Genomic DNA, 24,993 nt, shown 5'->3' on the forward strand with positions numbered 1-24,993 from the left:
TTCTTTCTTTCTTTCTTTCTTTCTTTCTTTCTTTCTTTCTTTCTTTCAAGATTTTATTTATTTATTTGACAGAGACACAGCGAGAGAGGGAACATAAGCAGGGGGAGTGGGAGAGGGAGAAGCAGGCTCCACGCAGAGCAGGGAGCCCGATGTGGGACTCAATCCCAGGACCCTGGGATCATGACCTGAGCCGAAGGCAGTCGCTTAACCAATTGAGCCACTCAGGCGCCCCAGGCCCGAGTTTTCTACCTACCGTGTAGATACATGGATGAAAGATGCTAAACCATATCCTCTGTTATTATTCCTGATAAGGTGGGCATGCATTAGCCAAAGATAGTCTTGGAGGTTTCTTCTTTATGTATTAGTTGTAGTAATGTATAAGTAGAAGCTTGGCCTCCTCAGCTCTGTGGTTGTGCTAACGTATTGGTTATAAATGAAAGGCGAGATAAATGCTTAATTTCTTTCCTCTGTGCTTAAGTCTTTTGTGAGTGGGTTTCTAGCATGTTCCAAAGGTAGCTAGTAATATCTTTTTCTAAATTGATCCAGTAAGTGAAAACCCCCCTTACCTCTTTGGCTAAAAGTCTGCAAGTCTGTGAGCCTAGAATTGTCACTGTCAGTCCCAGACTCCTCAGGACAGCTGGTCTGAATAATAATGATAACACAGAAATAGAAACAGGGATGAGAGATACAGAGAGGAAAAGTCTAAATGATATTTGAGCCTGTGGATGTAATTGTCTGAGGTATCTCTAGTTCTGTCTTTTCCTTAGTTAGTTTACATGACTCAGTTTCTTCTTTCTTTCCCTCCCTCCCTCCCTCTTTTTTTTTTTAAATGTAATCTCTAGGGGCACCTGGGTGGCTCAGTTGATTAAGCATCTGACTCTGGGTTTCTGCTCAAGTCCTGATCTTAGGGTCTTGAGGTCAAGCCCCATGTCAGGGTCCGTGCTCCTTGGGGAGCCTGCTTGAGATTCTCTCTTTCCCTCTCTCATGCATGTGAATTCTCTCTCTCCCAAATAAATAAATAAATAAATAAATAAATAAATAAATAAATCTTAAAAAAAAATAAATGTAATCTCTACAACCAAGGTAGAGCTTGAACTCACAACCCCAGGAGTCTATCAACTGAGCCAGCCAGGTGTCCCACCTTTTTCCTTATTGTTTTCAAGTCTTTTCAAATCAAGTTTCTCCTTTCATCATTTCCATCCAAGAGTTTGAAGTACGCTAATAATGGAAGGCAGTGCCGATGAAATAGAAGTGAGCATATTTCATCAGGAACGGGTCTTTCAATAAAGGGTACTAGGGTAGTTGGTTATCCAAGTGGAAAAATTAGATCCCTACCTCACACCTTAGACAAAAATTAATATCAGATGCATTACATATGAAAAACAAAATTAAAACATTTTAATTTAGAAGATATAGGAGAGTATATTCATCATGTAAAGTTAGTCAAGACAATGAGAAGTCCCTCAACATATAAATTAAAAGATGAATTACTTTGACTAGCTAACATTAAAAGATACAGACGGAATGAAAATATGTCACAGGCTTCAAGGAGATGTTTACAGCACACAGCTTACAAAGGAAAGGTGTGCCTGCTATATATATAAAAATCAGAAAGGAAAAGACCAACAGTTCAGCTGGAAAGTGAACAATGGGTACAAATCATCAGTTTACAGAAAAGAAACCCCAAATGGTCAATAAGCCTCACTCATAATCAGGAAAATGCAAATTAAAGCAACCATGAGATATCTTTATATAGGCAGCTTAAAGTGGGTTATGAGTTCATCTATTTTAATCAGCAAAAATTATCAAGTTTAATATATTTCTGAATTGGCAAGGACGTGGGGAACTGGGAACTTATTCATCCCTGGTGGAAGTATAAATAGGGAAAACTACCTTAGTTCTCAGTTTGGCTCTCCTAGTGGGATTAAAGATGTGGACATCACAAAATACAGGTTTTACTTCTAAATATGCCACCGAGAGATCACACTTGTGAACAGGATGTCTATTGTAGCATTTTGCTGATAACATAGCCCCGGTAAGAGCCCAAACATCTAGCCGTCGAGGAAAGAATTAAAGAGAAGCCATGGTTGGTGCGTCCAACCAGTTCTTTTTACACATTTGGTTTATTGAGATATAATTCACATACCATAAAATCTTTGCTTCTAAAGCATCAAATTCAGCATTTTTTTTTAAAAAGTATATTCACAAGGATGTGCAACCGTCACCGGTTTCTGATTCCACAACATTTCAGTCACCAGCAAAAAAACCAAATAACCAAAAAAAAAAAACCACCCCCATACTCATTCTCCTTTCCCTCAGCCCCTTGGCATGCATGAATCTGCTCTCTGTGTCTGAGGGTTTGCTTATTCTGGGCATTTCAAAGAAATGGAATCCTACAGTATTTATGTAGCTTTTTGTAACTGGCTTCTTTCACTGAGCATAATGTTTTCAAGGTTCATTCATGTTTTGGCATGTCATGGTGCTTCATTCCTTTTTGGGGCTGAGCAATATTCCGTGGTATGGCTAATAGCTGAATTGTATACCGTGGGGAATAAGCTAGACCCACAAAATTCACCTGAATGATTTTCAACAGCATAATATGGGGGACAATAAAAAGTCACAGAATTATAATATACAATAGGATTCCATATATATGTGTATATGTTACTAACACATAGACTACTGCCATATATTGACTATCAATAAATGTCTGTGTAGTAAAAATACAAAAAAATGCATAAGAATAACATATAATAACATGGATAAGCTTCACCTCTGGGGAAGAGAGGAAGGACAACAGATCAGGAGTGGTAGAAGTGAAACACAGAGGGGCGCCTGAGTGGCTCGGTCGTTAAGCGTCTGCCTTCGGCTCAGGTCATGATCCCAGGGTCCTGGGATCGAGCCCCGCATCGGGCTCCCTGTTCCGCGGGAAGCCTGCTTCTCCCTCTCCCACTCCCCCTGCTTGTGTTCCCTCTCTCGCTGTGTCTCTCTGTCAAATAAATAAATAAAATCTTAAAAAAAAAAAAGAAGTGAAACACAGCAAAAAATGTCTAGAAAGTAAGGACAGTGTGCATATTTCTATTTATATAATTTGGTATTTTCCTTTATGGTCAAATTATTTCATAATTAAAAACCTAAAAAGAGAAGAGTTACCCAGCATATGCTTATGAGTTAAGAATATTTATATGTGCATCCCAAATCCTTACACTTTCGTTCATTCATATATTAAAAAATGACTTTCAGTCCTGATCATGTGACATAACTTTTGAAGCAGAGCTCATTTATTTATGTTTGTATGTAACTGGCCATTCTGTGTCATTGTCACAGAAAAAAGTCCATGCTCAGGAAAATCCTTACAGTGACATAAGACATAAATTAATGAAGTTATGGGTGCCAAGTGACAAAATCCACATATATTGGTAAGTCTAGCTTCATTGCATCCTTTGATTTTCAAGAAATAAAATGAACAGAAATATGATGGCATTGAGAAGATGCTTCCATTCATGTCAGCAAGGAAACTGGTCTTGGCTTTAAGACTAGAGGGCTGCCCAGCACACCTTGGAAGGATCATGAACCAAACACAGCTAGCTGCTTACCCTGGTGCATGCCACTCAGAGTCGCTTTTATTAGTTCACAGTCGAGGGTCCCTCTCTGTGGCTTGTATCTTGTGCTCCTTTTCTTTCTTTCTTTCTTTTTTTTTAAGATTTAATTAATTTATTTTAGAGAGAGCGAGAGAGAGCATGAGCAGGGGAGGGGCAAAGGAAGAGGGAGAGAGAGAATCTCAAGCAGACTCTGCGCTGAGCGAGGAGCCAGAAGTGGGGCTAGATCCCACGACCCTGAGATCATGAGCTGAGCTAAAACCAAGAGTCAGACGCTCAACCAACTGCGTCCCCAAAGTGCCCCTCTTGTGCTCCTTTTCAAAATCCCTCTGTCTATGGGATGCCTCATCCAACAGCAACCAGTGGGCTTTTCCGGGGAAAAATCTTTCTACTTATGGGGTGCCGTCCAGAATCCCCTAAGTGCGTATTACAGTATCATCAGCCCATAGATGTAGGACATGTTTTAAGTCAATCCATACTAAAGTCACACTCCAGATTTTGGGGAAACCCAACCAGTAATTCTTGAGAGGTGTGGAAGCAAAAAGGCAGAAACTTAACTTTATTACTATGGATTATGAGCCAAGGACGTGGAATGACCTGGTTTCCATGTGTCCAGTCATCCCACCATCTTAACCCACATTCTCCTTCCTCCAGGGCTCTGGCTGTCCTCCTTCGCCTGCCGCACTGCACATTCAAAAGATCCTGGGGGCTCCTTGGCGGGGGACAGAAGCTGCCTCAGGTATGGATCAGCATGGCTCACTCCCCGGGGGTCTTTCAGTCTCTGGGGGAAAGAGATGGGCATTGAGAGCTTAGCTGTCCAGTATGGTACCTGCAAGCCACATATAGCTATTTACATTTAAGTGAATTAAAATTACATTTAATTTAAAACTTGGGTCCTCAGTGGCACCAGATGCATTTGGCATGTGCAAAAGCCACGTGTATCCAGGGGCTATTGTACTGGACAGCACAGCCATAGGACACGTCCATTATTGCGGGAAGTCCTACTGGACAGCGCCATTCCAGGAACGGCTGTGTCTCGGGGAGGATGAGGGTTTTGGACTCTAGTTTTAATAATACGATACTAATAACTACGACCGGTACTAAGAACAGTCATTGCAAGCGTATGGTGTTGAAAATAAGAACTACCATCCCGTAAGAATACCTACTGGTTATGTAATATTACGCTATTTTATTTATTTATTTTTTTAATTTTTTTTTTAAAGATTTTATTTATTTGAGAGAGAGAGACTGAGAGAGAGAGAGCATGAGAAGGAGGAGGGTCAGAGGGAGAAGCAGGCTTCCCGCCGAGCAGGGAGCCCGATGCGGGACTCGATCCAGGGACTCCAGGATCATGACCTGAGCCGAAGGCAGTCGCTTAACCAACTGAGCCACCCAGGCGCCCTATTATGCTATTTTAAAACCTTATTGAGATATGATTTATACACCATGAAATTCCCCTAATATAGGTGTGCAATTTGATGACATTTAGTGCACTTGTAGAATGATGTAGCCCTCGCCACACTTAAGTTTTAGAACATTCGTCACCCAAAAAGTTCCCTTGTGCCTGGGTGCGGTTACATCGCCTCTCCCAGCTCCAGCCATAGGCGACTATTGATTTGCTTTTTCTGGACGTTTTACATAAATGGAACAATGGCCAGTCCCCTGTATCTGGCTTTTTTCATAACTTAGCAAGTGTTTTTGCAGTGCATCCATTTACCACATGGATCTATCACTAGTTTCTTCCTTTTTTTAAATTGCTGAATAGAATTTCATTGTATGGAGGTACCACATCATAATATTATGTTATTATAATATTATTATTATCAACAACTTGTTAATCAATGTCATTTATCCAACATTTAAAATAGACTAGATTTGTTCATTGATGGTTCATTTGTGAACCTGTGAACTGTGTTTTTCCATACCTTTAAAAAATATATGTATCTAAATGAATGCCATGTGCATAGATATTTTTTAAATACAACAGTGAACAATTTGCACCTTTTGTTAATGCCTCTTTTTACTTGCCTTGGCATAAAGAATGAACCAATAAGGGCGCCTGGGTGGCTCAGTTGGTTAAGCGACTGCCTTCAGCTCAGGTCATGATCCTGGAGTCCCGGGATCGAGTCCTGCATCGGGTTCCCTGCTCGGCGGGGAGTCTGCTTCTCCTCCCTCTGACCCTCCTCCCTCTCGTGCTCTCTCTCTCATTCTCTCTCTCAAATAAATAAATAAAATCTTAAAAAAAAAAAAGAATGAACCAATAAACCTCTGTGTCCTATGGGAAAATGTATAAATATCACCTGATAATTGCTCTTAGAGGTAATGGTAATTAATGTTAAATCACAAGCAGTATTTTAAATAGAAAAAACTGATTGATGTACATTGATTAACATTTGTTAATTGATGGTTTCATGCCATCCATCTGACATTTAAAATTTGCCAGAAATTCCAGCGAACCCTTTATGTTTAGTGCATCACTGGATTACACAGACCTGTCATGGGGGATTTTGATCCCCCATAGATAAGGGAGGGAATGAAGGGTCCAAATCACAGGGGTTTCGTGAGTTGTCTCAGACCATACTGGCAATAAATAGTAGCCATGGGGAGTTGGAACCCAGCTACTATGGAATACGAAGCACGTGTTTCCTTGTTGAATTACTGAGATATAATTGACATATAACACTGTATGAGGTTAAGGGGTACCACGTGCTGATCTGATACATTCATATGTTGCAACATGATCACCACCGTAGGTTAGCTAATACCTCCGTCCTGCCACATAATTATCATTTCTTTTTTGCAGTGAGAACAATTAAGATCTAGTCTCTTAGCAACTCTGGGGTTTATAATACAGTGTTGTGAACTATAATCATGATGCTGTGCCTTACATCTCCACGACTGACTTATCTGCTAGTTGTAAGTCTGTACCCTTTGGCCAACATCTCCCCAGTTCTCCCACCCCTGGTAACCACCATTCTACTCTCTGTTTTTTTTTTTTTTTTTTTTTTAGTTTGGTCAAAGCACATGTTTTTAAACACAGTGTTAATTGGCCTCTTGTCAATCGTGTGAGCTGGGGCATCCAAGTAACTAGAGTATGGGCTAAACCAAGAGGCAGACAGGGTCAGCCTATGGTGGTAAGTGACCTCGTGGGGAGAACTCACTGAGACAGATATCCTTTCCAGGTTGGATAAATCTGCATGTGAGTGAAAGGGGAAAAAATCAGCTCCCAGATTGCAGGAGTGAGACTTATTCTTTCCATCCCACGATTCTCTTATGGTTTTTTCCCTTACCACTCACCTGTAGCCTCCTGCTTGGGAAATTCGGAATGGCTGGTTCTGAGAGACAAAAACACATTAAAGTATGGGATCTGAAGACTGAGGGAGAAGATGGGGCATTAGAGAGAAGAGGCATGGGAATCACAGACATACAAACAGGGTATCTGAAGAAGAGAGGGGCAGGCGATATGTGAAGTATATCTACCTCTTGGTGGATTCTTCCTGTGACGAACCTACAAAACAAAAAAATACAAGGAGGAATTTATATAGTGTATAAAACTGGTGCTTCCCTGGGGTGCCTGAGCGGCTCAGTCGCTTAAACGTCCAACTCTTGATCTCAACCCAGGTCTTTGATCTCAGGGTCGTGAGTTCAAGCCCTGAACTGGGCTCCATGCTGGGCTTGGAGCCTACTTATTAAACAAGCAAGCAAGCAAACAAACAAACCAGTGCTTCCTGAACTCACCATGCTGGGTACATCTGTTGATGAAGAAGACAGACACGAAGAGGATCAAAATGGAGAGGCAGCTGAAGGTGACAGCAAAGATTAATCCATTGGCTGGTGGGAGAGGAGCAGGTCGGAGAATCAGTTTGGCTCCTGAGACACCCTGATCAAGTTTAGCCCAACAGGTGTGAGGAGCCAGACAATCTGGCTTCCAATCTGGCAGCTACCACTTCTGAGCTGGAACTTCCGATTACTATGGGAATTTCCTTAATCTCCCTGACTTTCTATTTTCCCATTCAAAGTGAGGATAAGAGCAGTAGCTGCTGGACTGGATGGCAGGGGGTTAACTGGGTGGGCACTCCCAGAGAGGGCCTCGTACAAGGGAAATCTCCAGTAAATGTTTCAGCCATATCAATAATTCTGATTATTTGTTGTGAGCCTCTCTCTGCTAGGCGCTTCACATGTTCTTCTCACCTTGACAAGAAGCACATGAGATGGTGGGGATGCAAGCTGGTGCAGCCACTCTGGAAAACAGTATGGAGGTTCCTCGAGATGTTAAAAATAGAGCTACCTCATGACCCAGCAATTGCACTCCTGGGTATTTACCCCAAAGACACAGATGTAGTGAAAAGAAGGGCCACTTACACCCCAATGTTCATAGCAGCAATGTCCACAGTAGCCAAACTGTGGAAAGAGCCCAAATGCCCTTCAACAGATGAATGGATAAAGAAGATGTGGTCCATATACACAATGGAATATTACTCACCCATCAAAAAATGAAATCTTGCCATTTGAAAAGATGTGGATGGAACTAGAGGGTATCATGCTAAGCAAAATAAGTCAGTCAGAGAAGGACAATTATCATATGATTTCACTCATATGTGGAACTTAAGAAACCAAACGGAGGATCATAGGGGAAGGGAAGGAAAAATAAAACAAGATGAAGTCAGAGAGGGAGACAAACCATAAGAGACTCTTAATCATAGGAAACAAACTGATGGTTGCTGGAGGGGAGGAGGGGGAGGGATGGGGTAACTGGGTGATCGACATTTAGGAGGGCATGTGATGGGATGAACACTGGGTGTTATATAAGACTGATGAATCACTGACCTCTACCTCTGAAACCAATAATACATTAAATGTTAATTAATTGAATTTAAATAAAATAACATTAAATTAAAAAAAAAAGCATACAAGATAGCTTTACTGTTCCCATTTTATCCCAACGGGAACAAAGTATCCAGAAGTTAAGGGAATTGCTCAAAGTCACACGGTTGGGATGGGCTTCGCATCCTGGTATGTGTAACCTTTTAGGCCAGTCGGCCACAGGTCGGGGCCACTCCGTGCTGGCCTCTGGGTGTGGAAACACCAGAGAAGTGACCTCACGGCCTGGGGAGATGCACATTTACCCAAATAGCTGTGATGCTGCAGAGGGAACAATAAGTCCCATCTCAGATGAACGAAAATCCAAACTCTCTCCCAGTCCAAGAGTTGTTTAAATGGTACATATACTGGGATATTATTCAGTCATAAAAAGGTAGAAAATCCTGCCATCTGGGACATGCAGATGGACCTGGAGAGCATTATGCTAAATGAGATGAGCCAGACAAAGACAAATACTACATGATTAGATTCCACTGATGCATGGAATCTAAAACAAAACAAAACAAAATTATTTTTAACTGAACTCATAGAAGCAGAGAGTAGAGTGGTGGCTGCCAGGGGTCGAGGGCTGGGGAGGTGGGGAGAGGCTGGCAGAACGCTACCAGCTTCCAGTGAACAGATGAATAAGTTCTGGAGATCCAACGTATAGCATGGTGACAGTGGTTGACAAGTGTATAACTGAAATTTGCTAAGAGTAGATCTTCAGCATCCTCACACAAAAACCAAAGGTAGATATGTGAGGGGAGGATGCGTTCACTAACTCGACCCTTCCACAAGTGGACACATGTATCAAACCATCTCACTGTACGCTTCTGTCAGTTATACCTCAAGAAGGTGGGGTAAGGAGGCGAGGGGCGGGATGAGAACACCGAACTTGAAGAGCTTGGGTAATGATGGAAAGCGCTGGCTGCAAAATGCTTCAAAGTCTAGAATTTGACTCATTGTGTAGGATAATGAGATTGCAGCGATAATGATTATTTTCTCCCCCGATATCCCACCCACACTTGTCTCCCTCTGTAACAGATGATGCCAGGTCTCCTCCACCCCTGCTCCCCCAGATCCCTTTGCCATTTTTATGCACCCTGGATCATGGTTTCTTTCACTTTCCGATGCGAACATTTGCATCTCTTTGTTGGGGGACTGCCAGAAAGGACCCCAAATGCCTCGGGATCTATGTATCCCAGGGATACCTCTTTACTGTGACTGCCATTTGCGGGAGCATGAGTGCCCTGGCCCAGCACTGAGCAAAAGACACCACGGAAGGGGGCGCCTGGGTGGCTCAGTTGGTTAAGCGACTGCCTTCGGCTCAGGTCATGATCCTGCAGTCCCTGGATCGAGTCCCGCATCAGGCTCCCTGCTCAGCAGGGAGTCTGCTTCTCCCTCTGGCCCTTCCCCCTCTCATGCTCTCTCTATCTCATTCTCTCTCTCAAATAAATAATAATAATAAAAAAATCTTAAAAAAAAAAAGACACCACGGAGGGACGTGAATATCCTACTCTTGCTCAGTCCTTTTCTTCTCAGCCCTCCTCCCCCTGCACCTCCTACAATGTCACTTTGACATTAATACTTATTTGAGTCTGTTGGTGGCACTGAATCCAAGAGACCCTCAAAAGCAGCAAACTATCAGTGCATCTCCAAGGACATAAGAAAACAGGGTGGGAACAGGTGTTCCCGGACTAGTGGGGCCCGAATGGAAGAAGAGGAACATCAGCCCTGCCTTACACTTCATCTAGCCTACGGCTTCTCTCACACAACAACTCACTAGAAATGAGAAGTAAACTGTCATAAGACTTTCCCCTTCCTATGGTGCCACAACCCGCTGATCTGAGTTCACCCTGAGATGTCCACATTTCCTGGCCAAATTTCACATCACTCTTTACAAACTGCCAGAATAAATTACGAGGAGTCTCTGGTGTCAGTGTGAAGGAATCACACTGAGCAGTGGGATACAGCTTGCCACGGGGTGTAAAAGAGGTCACAGGCAGCAGAGAGGAAGCCTGGCCTCGTGTGCACATGTGCATCCATATAGACAGGCTGGGGGCACCATATCTGCGCTTAGAGACTTTATTCCATTTAGAATTGCTGCGGTATAAATTTGAACTCAGAAAGTACCTCTCAAGAAATGATCCACACACCCACTAGGATGTCTATAATAAAATAAAAGGAAAATAAGTGTTGGCAAGGACGTGGAGATATTGGAACCCACATGTATTACTGGTGGGAATGTAAATTGGTGCGGCCACATTGGAAAACAATTTGGCAGTTTCTCAAAAAGTTAAACATAGAGTTACCATATGTCCCAGCAATTCTACTCCTAGGTGGATATCCAAGAACATTGGAAGCAGGGACTCAAACAGGTACTTGCCCACCAATGCTCAGGACAGCATTAATTGCGATACCCAAAAGGTATGAAAAACCCAATGTCCATCATGGGGATTGGAATGGGGAGAGACGGCTTACAGGGTAGGACATTTCATTTGGGGTCTGAGAATGTTCTGGAATTATAGAGTGGTGATGGTTGCACAATCTTTTTTTTTTTTAAAGATTTATTTATTTATTTGAGAGAGAGAGAATGAGAGAGAGCACATGAGAGGGGGGAGGGTCAGAGGGAGAAGCAGACTCCCTGCCGAGCGGGGAGCCCGATGCGGGACGCGATCCTGGGACTCCAGGATCATGACCTGAGCCGAAGGCAGTTGCTTAACCAACTGAGCCACCCAGGCGCCCGATGGTTGCACAGTCTTGTGAATATACCAAATGCCACTGAATTGTGTACTTTAAAAGGGTGGATTTATGGAATGTGAATTATGGATCAATAAAAAAGAAAGAAAATAAGTAATGCGAGAGCTAAAAACATGAACACTTCTCTTTCTCTTTCCCCTCTTGCCCATCACTAGGCTTCCCGCCTTATTTCTGATACGTCCATGATCCTTGACCCTATCAGATTTCAGATCTCTCCCAGAAAACATTCCTGTTATGAATTATGTTCATAAAGCTGGAGTAGAAATCATTTCCCAAGTCGGCTAATACTGAATAAAAACATTTTCAAAGGCTATTACTTATTTTGCGAGGACATTTTGGGAGATACTTTTTTAAAAAAAACCTGGTTATTCCAGCATAGACTCTAATGACAGCCTTGAACAATTTTGGCTCTTTGGAGTAGATTAGAGGGAGGTTATGAGTTGCAGAAATTAAGGATGAGTAAGCAACTAGATGCCAACTTACATTATATATTTGGCCATTAAAATCTGGATGAGCTGCTATTTTCATCCAAAGATGCCAAAAGCTCTATCTTACAGGCATCTCCAAGGATAGACTCTTAGTCAATTCCTCATGGAAAAACAACATCATAGAAAAATAACTTAATATTCACCTGTTTTTGAGAACTTTAAAGTTTTAGCAAATCCTTGATCACACACATTCCCAAAGCACCTGGGCTCTATGGGTCCCCATCCCGTTGCCTAAACCAGACACACAAGCTCATCCCCATTCTTCACAAAACTCCGCCATGGTTTTTCATTATGTAAAATGACAAGCGACCCACCTCTAGCTGTTTTACTCATTAGCTTTTCCTTAACCAATGAGGAGCTTGGGGGTCATCTTCCCAGAAAGGCAGGCATTCTCCCAATCACAGTGAGAAAGCAGGCATCACGATTCTTCTTCTGTGCCTTTTATTCAAAGGGGAACACCTGCCTCATGAGGTGGATATAATTTTGAAAAACATCTCTCAAATTATCTTACCATTTTTTACTCCAGTAGCTCCACGTCCATTGTGGTCATCTAGAAAACAGGATGCAGGAGGAAAAAAGTCACAATGACTGAGTGGAAACCTTGGGGACCTAGGTCCTCATATTCTGCTTATGGACTCTAAGCCCTCTTTGGGAAGCAGACAATGTCTTTTCCACTCTTGGGATGCTCACTGGGTCCCCAAACCAGGGCCAGAACATTAGATGGCTCTTTTTTTTTTTTAAGATTTTATTTATTTATTTATTTGAGGGGTGGGGAGAGGCAGAGGGAATCTCAAGCAGACTCCATGCTGAGCACAGAGCCTGACACGGGGCTCGATCTCACAACCCTGAGATCATGACCTGAGCCCAAATCAAAAGTCAGATGCTCAATGACTGACCACCTAGGCATCCCCTGGTGGCTCTTTTTAATACTCCTGGAGTTTGATATTATTTTTAATAACAAAAACATTTATAAATTATCCCACTGATTTCTCCCCTTCCAATTCTATTCCTTGCCAGTCTTCCCTATTCCAGGAAAGAGCACTACCATTTTGCAAATATTTTCTCCCTTTGGTAAGTTGTCTTCTCATCTTGCTATTTCTTTTGCTGTGCAGAAAAGCTTTTTGCTTGATGCAAACCCACTTATTTATTTTTGCATTTGTTTCTTGTGCTTTATGTGTAATATCAAAAAAAAATCATTGCGAAGATCGTGCAAAGGAGCTTTTCCCGTTTTCTTCTTGGGGTCTTATGCCTTGGGGTCCTATGTTTAAGTCTTTAATACATTTTGAGTTAATTTGTGTGAGTGGTGTAAGATGAAGGTCCAATTTCATTCTTCTGCATGTTTATCCAGTTTTCCAACATCATTTAGTGAAGACACTGTTCTCTCCCCGTTGAGTATTTTTGGCTCTCCTGCCAAATGCTAGTTGATTGTATATGTGAGGGTTTAATTCTGGGCTCTTGGTTCTGTTCCATTGGTCTATTTTCATGCCAGTGCCACACTATTTGGATTACTATAGCTTTGTAGTATAGTTTGAAAAAAGGGTGTATGATATCCCCAGCTTTATTCTTCTTTCTCAGTATTGCTTTGGCTGTTCAGGATCTAGCAGGTTTTGGTTGAGTCTTGAGGATTTTCCATATATAAGATTATATCATCTGCAAATAAAGACAGTTTTACTTCTTCCTTTCCAGTTCAGATGCCTTCTATTTCCTTGTCTTGCTTGATTGCTCTGGCTAGGACCTCCAGTACTATGTTGAATAGGAGTGGTAAGAGTGGACATCCTTGTCTTGTTTCTGATCTCAGAGGAAAGATTTTGACCTTTCGCCTTTGAGTACAATGCTAGCTGTGGACTTGTTGTGTATGTACTGTTATGTTGAGATGCATTCCTTCTATACCTGATTTGTGGAGGGTTTTTGATCTTGAAAGGACGTTGTATTTTGTCAAGTGCTTTTTCTGCATCTATTGAGATGATCATATGATTTTTGTCCTTTATTCATTAATGTGGTCTATGACATTGATTGTATATGTTGAAACATCCTTGTACCCCAAGGATAAATCCCACTTAACCATAGCATATGATCTTCGTAATGGGCTGTTGAATTTGGTTGCTAACGTTTTGTTGAGAATTTTTGCATCTGTGTTCATCAGGGATATTGATCTGTAGGTTTCTTCTAGTGTCACTATCTGGCTTTGGTATCAGGATAATGCTGGCCTCATGAAATGAGTGTAGGAATGTTCCCTCTTCTTCAGTTTTTTTTTTTTTTAAGTAGGCTCCACACCCAACATGGGGCTTGAACTCATCACCCTGAGATCAAGAGTCACATGATCTACTGACTGAGCCAGCCAGGCACTCCCACGTCTTCCATTTTTGGTAAGAGTTTGAGAAGGATTGGCATAATTTCTTCTTTAAATGCATGGTAGAAATCACCAGTGAAGCCATCTGTTCATGGGCTTTTCTTCATTGGGAGGTTTTTGATTATTGAGGCAATCTCCTTATCTGTTATGGATCTGTTCAGATTTTCTATTTCTTCATGATTCAGTCTTGGTTTATATACTTCTACAAAGATTCTCTTATCCGTGGGTGATTGCCCAAGTCTCCAGGTGCTTCTAGGCCATGGCCAACAGGGCCTGGAACTAATTTACAGTCTCCTGCAGGTTCCACAGCTGGCACTGAGGTCTGTCTGCCTATTACTCAGGTGGGTGAGACTCCTCTCGGGTCCCTTGCTGTATGGTGCCAGATCCCACAACTCCCACAAACGCACTTTTGTTTGTGGACGGATGCCAAACTTCTTTTTCTTCTTTTTTTTAAAGATTTTATTTATTTATTTGACAGAGAGAGACACAGCGAGAGAGGGAACACAAGCAGGGGGAGTGGGAGAGGGAGAAGCAGGCTTCCTGCTGGGCAGGGAGCCAGATGTGGGGCTCGATCCCAGGACCCTGAGATCATGACTTGAGCCGAAGGCAGACACTTAACGACTGAGCCACCCAGGTGCCCTGGATGCCAAACTTCTGTTGTTGAAGTGGGGGGTCAAAAATGAGGGATGAGGGGTGGGTGGATGGGTTAGCCTGGTGATGGGTATTAAAGAGGGCACGTACTGAATGGAGCACTGGGTGTTATACGCAAATAATGAATCATGGAACACTACATCAAAAACTAATGATGTATGGTGATTAACATAACATAATAAAAATATTAAATGTTATTAACTAAAAAAAAATGACGGATGTCTTATGCTGTCCTGATAGTTTGGATTTTTCTTATTTTCTCGACTTGTAGTGGCTCTGGCATTCCTGTTTTCAGCAGAACAACAACAATACAATTGGGTCTGTTGTATGCAATCAGACATCAGAGTCTCATACTGTGACCTGGAGTCATCTCGGGGTCTATGTTGAGTAAGAGGGAAGGTTTTAGGACTGATCCTGAAGAGGACAGAGCAATAGGGGTGAAGGAAAGGACCAGGGATTTCCCTTTTCCAATGCACCTGGGGACATTCTTACACATCTGTCTATTAACCACATATTTTATTTTCTGAATTTGACCCTTTGATATCTTGGGACCTTGCTGACCCTGGAGAGATTCCCCCCCAAGGGTATCCACTTCCCCAAGTGTGCCTCTCAAGTGCAAACCAACCAATCCAGTTCACACTCCCAACCACCTCTTCTATGGCTCTCACACTCTGAGTCACTATTCCCCTGCCCTAATCATTCCAGGGCCAGATACCAGACAATCAAGGACAGCCTCTATACCCCAGAGCCAATCCTTAAGCCTGTTCCTTCCCACAGAAACCATGGTAAAGGCTCTTGCCCAGTCTTATTCCTCCCTCTGTTTCCTGAGTGACCCTGGTGCTTCTCTATGTGATCCTGCATGGCATGGCATACCCCTCTTCTTGGGAACTCTAACAAACTATCTTTCTCTCTCTCTCTTTTAAAATATTTTATTTATTTATTTGAGAGAGAAAGACAGAGACAGAGAGAGCTTGAGAGAGAGCATCAGCAGGGGGCAGGGTGGGGCAGAGGGAGAGGGAGAAGCAGGCTCCCTGGGATCATGACCTGAGCCAAAGGCAGACACTTATCCAACTGAGGCACCCAGGTGCCCCCAAAATATCTTTTTCTCAATGACAATCATCTCTTCATCTTTGGCCATACTCTACTTGAAATTTTCTATTAATACCTATATATATATTTTTTAATTTTTATTTATCTATTTGACACACACACAGAGTACAAGCAGGGGGAGAAGCAGAAGAAGAGGGAGAAGCGGGCTCCCCACTGAGCAGGTAGCCCAATGCGGGGCTTGATGCCAGGACCCTGGGACCACAACCTGAGCTGAAGGCAGACGCTTAACCAACTGAGCCACCCAGGAGCCCCTAATACCTATATTCGAAAACACTCTCCCACATCCACCTCATTGATACACACTCAGAATCTCTGATGAGAGCCTGTCCCCACACTCACTTCCCATTTCCCCCATACTTTACACTCAAGTGGTCACATCTGTCTGTTTCCTGGACTTTTCCTTCCCCAGCCAGGTTCCATCACAGGTAAAGGAATATGTGCCTCAAGAGCAAACCTGAAGCTGCCTTTCTCACCTTTGACCTTCAGCTGCAGGTATTCACTCTCCTCTGACCACTCCTGGGAGACCATTGTCTTGTAGGCACAAAAGTACATCCCAGCATCCTTCGGTTCCAGGTGAGTGAGGAGGAATTCAGCCTTGTGTCCTGTGGATCTCTGCTCCTGCCTGTACCCAGAGTCCTCCAGCTTCCCCAGCATGAATGTCACATTCTGGAAGTGAGACTGGCACCTCAGAGTCACGTTATCTCTGTGTCCAACCACTAAGCTGGACAAGGCACTGAGGGAGGGTTTGGGAAGCGTCTCTGGAAAGAATTCAGAGTTAGTCTGACTCTTCATCATGATGGCCACCAGTGCCCTCCCAGAATTCAGAGGATTAAAGAGAAAATTTGGGTTGCAGGAACAGATAGATTTTATGCAAGAAAACTCACCATTCTTTTTCTCGTCTTCAAAGCCCAGGCCAAGCCCTGGAAGAGAAACCCTCATGAGACATGGATTATATACTCATCTTTGACTACATATCAGGCAGAGAATGCATGATTAATTTGTTAAAGATCCATTCTATTTATTTTTTTATTAACATATAATGTATTATTTGTTTCAGGGGTACAGGTCTGTGATTCATCAGTCTTACACAATTCACAGTGCTCACCATAGTACATACCCTCCCCAATGTCCATCACCCAACCACCCCATCCCTCCCACCCCCCTCCACTCCAGCAACCCTCAGTTTGTTTCCTGAGTTTAAGAGTCTCTTATTGTTTGTCATTCTCTCTGGTTTTGTCTTGTTTCATTTTTCCCTCCCTTCCCCTATGATCCTCTGTCTTGTTTCTCAAATTCCTCATATCAGTGAGGTCATATGATAATTGTCTTTCTCTGATTGACTTATTTCACTTAGCATAATACCCTCTAGTTCCATCCACGTCATTGCAAATGGCAAGATTTCATTTTTTGATGGCTGCATAATATTCCATTGTATATATGTACCACATCTTCTTTATCCATTCATCTGTTGATGGACATCTAGGCTCTTTCCATAGTTTGGCTGTTGTGGACACTGCTGCTATAAACATTGGGGCGCAGGTGCCCCTTTGGATCACTACATTTGTATCTTTGGGGTAAATACCCAGTAGTGCAATTGCTGGGTCATACGGAAGCTCTATGTTCAACTTTTTGAGGAACCTCTATACTGTTTTCCAGAGTGGCTGCACCAGTTTGCATTGCCACCAACAGTGTAGGAGGGTTCCCCTTTCTCCGAATCCTCGCCAACATCTGTCGTTTCCTGACTTGTTAATTTTAGCCGTTCTGACTGGTGTGAGGTGGTATCTCATTGTGGTTTTGATTTGTATTTCCCTGATGCTGAGTGATGTTGAGCACTTTTTATGTGTCTTTTGGTCATTTGGATGTCTTCTTTGTAGAAATGTCTGTTCATGTCTTCTGCCCATTTCTTGATTGGATTATTTGTTCTTTGGGTGTTGAGTTTGATAAGTTCTTTATAGATTTTGGATACTAGCCCTTTATCTGATATGTCATTTGCAAATATCTTCTCCCATTCTGTCAGTTGTCTTTTGGGTTTGTTGACTGTTTCCTTTGCTGTGCAAAACTTTTTATCTTGATGAAGTCCCAATAGTTCATTTTTGCCTTTGCTTCCCTTGCCTTTGGCGATGTTTCTAGGAAGAAGTTGCTGCGGCTGAAGTGGAAGAGGTTGCTACCTGTGTTCTCAAGGATTTTGATGGAAGATCCATTCTATTTTTTTTAAAAGATTTTATTTATTTATCTGACAGAGAGAGACACAGCGAGAGAAAGAACACAAGCCGGGGGAGTGGGAGAGGGAGAAGCAGGCTTCCCACAGAGCAGGGAGCCCGATGCGGGGCTCGATCCCAGGACCCTGGGATCATGACCTGAGCCGAAGGCAGACGCTTAACGACTGAGCCACCCAGGCGCCCCCCATTCTATTTCTTAAAGGCACTTCCTTGGATTGATTTTTTACCTTTTACTTAAGTCCCATTGCCTCTTATTCAGGAGTTACGATTATGTACAAAATTCCAGCAAACTTTTCTGATTTATCATGTTGCTTTCATGATCGGGCTTTCTTTCACCATCTAGACATCATTGCACCTTTACCTATATTTTCCTCTCCTACTTTTTATGACTGCACTTTTCACCCTTGCCACTTAAATAACACAAAGGTTATTTTACTGTGGAGTGTGAGCAGAGGGTTTCCTCCCTGATTCAAACAGACAGAAGTTGCTCTCTCTGACCAGGTTCTTCTTTTCACAAGGAGTTCAAGACATTCATGGTCCTAAATGCTCTTTCCACATGTGGCTTTGATTTTTACAGACGTCAGACCCTACCTCTCCTGTGTTCCATTCTATGTATTTCATTCTGGGATAGGAAGGTCATCCCTTGGATGGAAATATGGGAAACCAGTCTTGGGGTCTGTCAAGAGGTGAAGCTAGAATTTCTCTAGATGCGAGAATGTCTCAGAACATCTGGCCCTTGTTTAAACTCAGGGGTCAACTCACAACACGGACCCCCCAAGTTTCACCAAGAAGAAAGGAGGTAGGGGTCTCATGGTGCACTGAGGCCAAACTTGCCGTGACAGTGGCTGGGATTTGTAGGTAGAAATCATCATCTGGGTGGTCAGGGGGTCCTAGGTCTCATGGTCTCTTTTAAGTCCCCTCTCCCCCACAAACCTGTTTTTAGACTCATGTTGTCTCAGCTCTGGTATCAGCCAATATTCTGCTCAGTGATTCCCGCCCCCCCCCCTTTTTTTTAAGTAAGCACACAGGTGCCGTTAGTTCATTTTGCCTTGTGAAACCCTACTGGAGAATAGGGTGTAAAAGTGAGGGAGAGGTTCTCTTTCTTTGACAAATAAAACTGTATATACTTAAGTTACACAACATGATGATATATACATATATAGAATGATTGCCACAATCAAGCCTGTTAACACATCCATCAGCTCATACAGTCACCCTTGGTGTGTATGTGCGTGTGTATCTGTGATGAGAACACAGAATCATCAGCTACAGTCTCCATGCTGTGCATTTGATTCCTTAGAACGTGCCCCTCTTTCCTAACAAGGGACCACAGTGGATGTAGACAAGGAAGACCGGCCGCACAGAGGAAATCATCATTGAGGGGAATGCAGGATAACTTGAAAAAAGCATATTTCTCAGTAAAGAAGTACAATAAAAACCCACCAATTATTAAGTATCTGTCTTTTGGCTGACTCTTTACAGACACTGACCACTGACATGCTTATATTCTTTAGCAGGTCCTTGGCAGACAGCTGTCATCTACCCTACAGCTACCTGCTCTGAACAACAACCAGCCTCATTAGATGCTACACCTTCCACTGGGTGTAGGAAGGAGTGGGAACATTAGAAACCACAGCTCCCTAAAAACTAATGTGATACTGTGATTTATGATAAATACACATTTGGTCTTTGTCCTGGTTCCTGGCACACAGCTGCTAAATCCTTGGAATTTTCTTAACCATGTTTTTTTAAGTCTATTTATTTATTTATCTATTTTAGTAATCTGTATACCCAACGTGGGGCTCGAACTCATGACCCTGAGATCAAGAGACCCATGCTCTTCTAACTGAATCACCCAGACACCCACCCTTGGAATTTTCTATACAAGTGTCTTTCATTATGTTAATGAAGTGACTTTTGGACCACACATAAGGATGAGGGCTGGTTGCCAGGGGAACCAACCATATGATGACAAGGTTGGAACATTCAATTCCACCTCCTTGACCTCTGGGAAGGAGAGAGGGGTTGGAGATGGAATCAATAGCCAATGGCCATGATTTAATCAGTTGTGTTTATGTAATGAAGACTCTATAAAAGCTCAAAAGGATAGGTTCAGAGAGCTTGCAGGTTGATGAACCAGATGGAGGTGCAGGGAGAGTGGTGTGCCTGGAGAGGACGTGGAAGCTCTGTGCTCTTTCCCCATACCTGGCCCTCCATATTTCTTCCATCTGGCTGTGCAGATATATCCTTTTATAATACACTGGTAATCCAGTAAGTTAAATATTCCTGTGAGTTCTGTGAGCCTCTCTAGTGAATTAATTGAACCCAAAGAGGGGGTCATGGGAACTCCTGATATATAGCCAATTGATCAGGTGATAACCCAGACTTGCCATTGGCATCTAAAATGGGGAGGAGGCAGTTTTATGGGACTGAGCCCTTATCTACAGGATCTGATGCTAACTCCAGGTAGTGTCAGAACTGAATTAAATTATAGAACACCCAACTGGTGTTCAAGAATTGCTTGGTGGTGTCAGGGCCCCACCCTCACACATTGGAATTGGGTGTCAAAATTGGATCTCCAGATTACTGTTAAATTTTAATTTAACAGATCCTTTGAACTCATCATCTGGAAAGCTTAAAAATTTTATGTAAAACATTATTCAGATTATGTTATATAAAATATTATCCTATTCTATTATAGAAAGAAATGTTGCAGTGATATATCATGGATGGACCTTAAAAACATCATTCCAAGAGAAAGAAGCCAGACATGAAAGGTGACATGGCATGATTCCATTTACATGATATATCCAGAATAGCTACATCTAGAGAGACAGAAAGTGGATGGGTGGTTACCCCCCAGGAAAGGGGGATGGCGAGTGACTGCTTTGTGGGTACAGCATTTCCTTGACAGCTGATGAAAACATTTTGTTGTGGTTACACAGCATTGTGAATGTCTAAAATGTCACAAGATTGTCTACTTTAAAGTGGTTACTCTCATATGCATTGTATCGCAATACATTTTTAAAATTTTATGTAAGTTGGGTACACTTACCCTCTGTACTAAAGATGTATAAATATTCAGATGTATAAAGATTCAAATATCAGAAGTCTGCCTGAAATCAGATGAAGTGGAAATGACTAGTTGTGTTAGTTTAGACAAGCAACCTCCATTAAGTGCAATGGTAGATCATGTTTCCAGAGCAGCCTGACCCAGGGATTCAGTGCTGTTGCAGGCTTTTCTCTCAGCTGCCGTGTGTCATTCCCTCTGAATATTGTCAGGACAGGACCAGGAGCCTGGAAGCAGGGCTGTAGGCAACTACGGTCTGGCATCTTTGGAAGGTCACACTCAGAGGACCAAAATTTATCTGTGTCTCAATGCCAGTTTGAGAACCTTCCTGACAGAACTGGACTGGCTTGCTTTGAATCATAGACCTATCCATGGAATAATGATTATTTGTGTCCTCCAGAAAGGTATGTTCAAGTCCTAACCCCCAGTACCTGTGAATGTGAACTTATTTGGAATTGCATTATTTGGGAGTAGGCTGGTCTCATAATTCAGTATGACTGGTGTCCCCATAAGAAGAGGTGGAGAGATATAGAGACAGACACAGAGGGAAGAGAGCCATGTGAAGACATGAGGGATTGCAGCAAAGCATCTGCAAATAAGGAACCCAACGACTGCCTGCCATCCCCAGAAGTGAGGAGAGCCTGGAACAGATTCTCCCTGGGAGCCTCAGAGCCCTCAGAAGGAACCAACTCTGCTGGCACCTTGATCTTGGACTTCTGGCCTCCAGAAGTGAGAGAATAGATTTCTGTTGTTTTAAGCCACTTGCTGTGTGGCACTTTGTCATGGCAGCCCTGGGAAATGAATACAAGCAGGATGAGGTCAGTCTCTTGACTGTCCAACTTATTCTGCCCTACAGCTGGAGGTTTGGGGTATAGTGACTGACAGCCACCCCTAAAGCTCAAATGTGTGTGTGAGAGGAGCATTACCCCAAAGGAAGGGCTGTATCTCGGAAGAGGGAGGAAGGAATTGGGGCAGATGACAAGTCCTGATATCTTCCACACACACCCCTCAGCCCCACCTCACGAAAGAGGAACTGGGGGCTTGGTCAGTGGAGCTGCTGATTCACAGCCTAGAGCCCCCATGAGACCAAGCCAAGGTCATAATCCCAGGTCTTCCTTTTTACAGGCTGAGGTCCCTTTGATTACATCATGTTCAAGTTGAAGACAGTTAAAATCAGTAGAGGGTACAGCTGGTCAGAAAATTTTCTTTTCATCCATTGTCCCCAGACATAGCCCTTCTCTGTAATCTTGGTCTGTACCCAAACCCACAGCTCCACACCCTATGTATTCTGTCCTCCTATATGCCAACAAACATTCCTGGGAGGACTGGTGTTTGGACAAATCAGGTTTGGAGACCTCATGGGAGCTCTGCATTGCTCAGCTGAGTAAATGAGGGTATCAACCCACGTCTCTGAACCTCACTTCCCCATCTCCTGTGTGCAGGCACCAAAACAGAGGCATGTAACCACAGCCCATGAAACTCTGACAGGTAGCCTGTGTCCAGTACACAGAAGATATCACTTCACATCAACCCCCGCTTCACCGTGAATTTTCTCACCACCCAAACCCATCTGTCCCAGTCCTGGAGACTCACCAAGGCAAAGCAGGGGCAGGAATTCTCTGAGCATAGTGTCCCTTCCACTCAGACCAAGATCCCACCTTCAGTTTTACAGTTCAAAGGAAGAAGGGGAATTGGGCCATCGCGGGTCTTTCCTGCCGACTTTGTCTCCAGGTTGTGTGGATAGAGGTTTTACTGTGACGCTTTGGTTCTCCACTGCCTGGTGTACAGTTTCCTTCTCACAACCAAGGCAGGAAACCATCAATGACAACATCGCCCTCATAAACAGTGTGTGTGGCTCCAGCACCACCCACCCTGAGATCTGTCCTATCGCATCTGAAGTCCTGACCAAGACATTTTCTTTAAAAAAATAAATAAATAATTGTTTTGGAAAAAGTTTTAGAGTTGCAAAAAAGTAGTACAGAGTTCCCACATACCCATCAACCAGCTTTCCCATTGGTAATAGAACTACAGTACATTATGAAAACCAGAAAGTTGGCATGGGCATAATAAGATGGCTGGGCAAGCACATGGTAACGTCTAAAGTGTGGGAGTCTCTGGTAATGCTGGGCACCCACTGCTCCTGAGAGCAGGGGGTTCAACAAGAAAACAGAAGTGGATGTCTGTCTTTAAGTCTGAACAACTTGTCTTTTAGTAAATCTTGACAAATGGGTCACACAATATCAGATTTTTGCTGTGCTTTCTTTTATAGAAGAGAAAGTAATCAAGGGAAACTGGGAAGCCTCTATTCAATTTTTTTCCCAAATGGGAAGAGTATAATCCCATTTTCCAGGAACAAAGGAAGAAACACTGAAAAATTAAGGGAGCAAATTCTTCTCTAGAGGTACAACACTCATCCTTCCTTCCCAGCTACTCATTGCTTCCCAAGTCTGTTAAGAACTCTTGTTGATTATTGATTGCCTCATGTAACTGAAAACACTAGGGTTGTGTTCAAGCATGGGTAGATCCAAATGCTCAAATAATGGTACTGGGAATCTGTCTTTCTCCATGTTTAGGTGCCGCTTTCCACTGTGTAGACTTCACTCTCAGGTTGGTTCTCTTCATGTGCTGGGAAGTTATGCACTGGCATCTCCAGGCAGAAATAGTGCGCTAGCACTAACACTTGCAACAAAACTCATAAGGCAGACTCAACATTGCTTGATCCTGGTTTGCATGTCCATTCCTAAATTGATCGATGTAGCCAAGGTGATGGATTGCACTAATTGGTCCTTCTGGGACATATGAGCATACCTGCAGCTAGAAAGCTGGATCAGTCTCATTTAACCACAAAGAGTAAGTGACAGGTGGCCAATGTCTCAGTGAAGATAGTCATACCAGGATATACTGGTTATGAATAGTTGGATATGCAATAAGTCAATACTGTCCACTCTGTGCCTTCATCTGCCCATTTCAGGCTATGCCCAGGCAAGATTTTGTCTCCTTCCAAGAACTAATCTATGATTCTTCTCTCCCTTAACCATGAGTCTTTAACCATGAGATTGCTGAAAGCATGTGCAGATGCCATAATGTTATTATTATAACTATACATCAGTTTTCTAGAATTATTAGGTCCCCTGCCTGGAGGTATGAGAGGTGGGAGGAAACATGGTTGTCTGCTGATACACAATGTTACAAGGGTTAAAAAATCCTATACTACATCTCAAAGCAGATGTCAGCACTTCAGATACACAATACCCTAGCAGAGTTAACACACAGCTGAGCAAGAAACAAAAAGTAGATTTTCATACATTCTCTGAGAGGGCAAAATAGATCAAGTCCCTCGGGTTGGATTGAAATTATTGTAGGGATTAAGATTGGAAGGGAAGACAGAGTAAGCAGAGCAAAGCCCCAATTCTGGGCCACTACAACTCTGGACCACTACATGTCTATTAAAGACACCTTGTTTGAAGCTTATACAGACTCACCGCCTTCTGATTCAACCTCAACCTTGTCCTGCAATTATTTTTTAAGTACAATTTTTCGTAAGTTAACTTTCCAACACAACACCAATGGAAAGTGAGTCCTGATTTTTATTAAGATTTGAAATCACCAAAGTTCAACCCTAACTAGTAATGGGAATGTATGTGTGCTCCATGCTCTCCACATCTCCCAGATCCATTTATTTCTGCATTCAGATGGGGTGACTTGGCTCTAGTTCACATGTACTTCATCTTCCCCCTGAGAACGATGGGCTAGCTCTCACATGTCCTCATGGAAATGGAAGATGCACAGGGGCTAAATCAAAATATGCTGTGCCCCTGAAGACCTGGGCTGCAGTTAAAATATTGCCATTTGCACCTTATCCTGTTGACCAAAGCAAATAACACAGCTG

At 42.9% G+C, this 24,993-nt stretch overlaps 2 protein-coding genes across 8 annotated transcripts in view; one reads left to right on the forward strand and one right to left on the reverse strand.

Moving 5' to 3' along the window:
* CACNG6 (calcium voltage-gated channel auxiliary subunit gamma 6) overlaps positions 1–23,347 on the forward strand; it is a 50,344-nt gene extending 26,997 nt beyond the window's left edge. The window contains exons 8-10 of one of the 3 annotated variants that reach the window (XR_004675893.1): positions 4,254–4,338; positions 16,228–16,391; positions 20,736–23,347. The gene's annotated coding sequence lies outside the window, so the exon portion shown is untranslated. Of the gene's footprint in view, positions 1–4,253; positions 4,339–16,227; positions 16,392–20,735 lie in introns of those variants that run through there. The other 2 variants (XR_004675894.1, XR_004675892.1) reach the window with 2 other exon arrangements.
* Positions 4,111–22,878, reverse strand: LOC117997880 (V-set and transmembrane domain-containing protein 1-like). Of its 5 annotated transcripts, none has more exons than XM_034986399.1 (8): positions 22,698–22,878; positions 16,703–16,738; positions 16,292–16,576; positions 12,219–12,257; positions 7,338–7,430; positions 7,080–7,107; positions 6,897–6,934; positions 4,111–4,380 (listed from the first exon to the last, which is right to left on the reverse strand). In XM_034986399.1, exons 1-8 carry the CDS (start codon positions 22,729–22,731, stop codon positions 4,346–4,348), a joined length of 588 nt encoding a protein of 195 aa, XP_034842290.1. In that variant the 5' UTR covers positions 22,732–22,878; the 3' UTR covers positions 4,111–4,345. The 5 variants fall into 5 exon arrangements, with proteins under 5 accessions (XP_034842290.1, XP_034842291.1, XP_034842292.1 ...); XM_034986400.1 differs by having other exon boundaries at positions 16,292–16,484; positions 22,698–22,809; XM_034986401.1 differs by lacking the exon at positions 16,292–16,576 and having other exon boundaries at positions 22,698–22,863.
* Positions 23,348–24,993: the final 1,646 nt, after the last annotated feature.

Source organism: Mirounga leonina, unplaced genomic scaffold (genome assembly GCF_011800145.1).
Source record: "Mirounga leonina isolate KUSES-001 unplaced genomic scaffold, KU_Mleo_1.0 Mir_376, whole genome shotgun sequence".
In the NCBI taxonomy this organism is placed as follows: domain Eukaryota; kingdom Metazoa; phylum Chordata; class Mammalia; order Carnivora; family Phocidae; genus Mirounga; species Mirounga leonina.

Coding starts and splice junctions, on each gene's coding strand:
- LOC117997880 (XM_034986397.1), bottom strand. CDS start 22,731: ATGCTCAGAGAATTCCTGCCCCTGCTTTGCCTTG. Junction 7,108..7,337: donor CAACAGATGTACCCAGCATG/GTGAGTTCAGGA, acceptor TTTGTTTTGTAG/GTTCGTCACAGGAAGAATCC. Junction 6,935..7,079: donor CAGGAAGAATCCACCAAGAG/GTAGATATACTT, acceptor TTTGTCTCTCAG/AACCAGCCATTCCGAATTTC.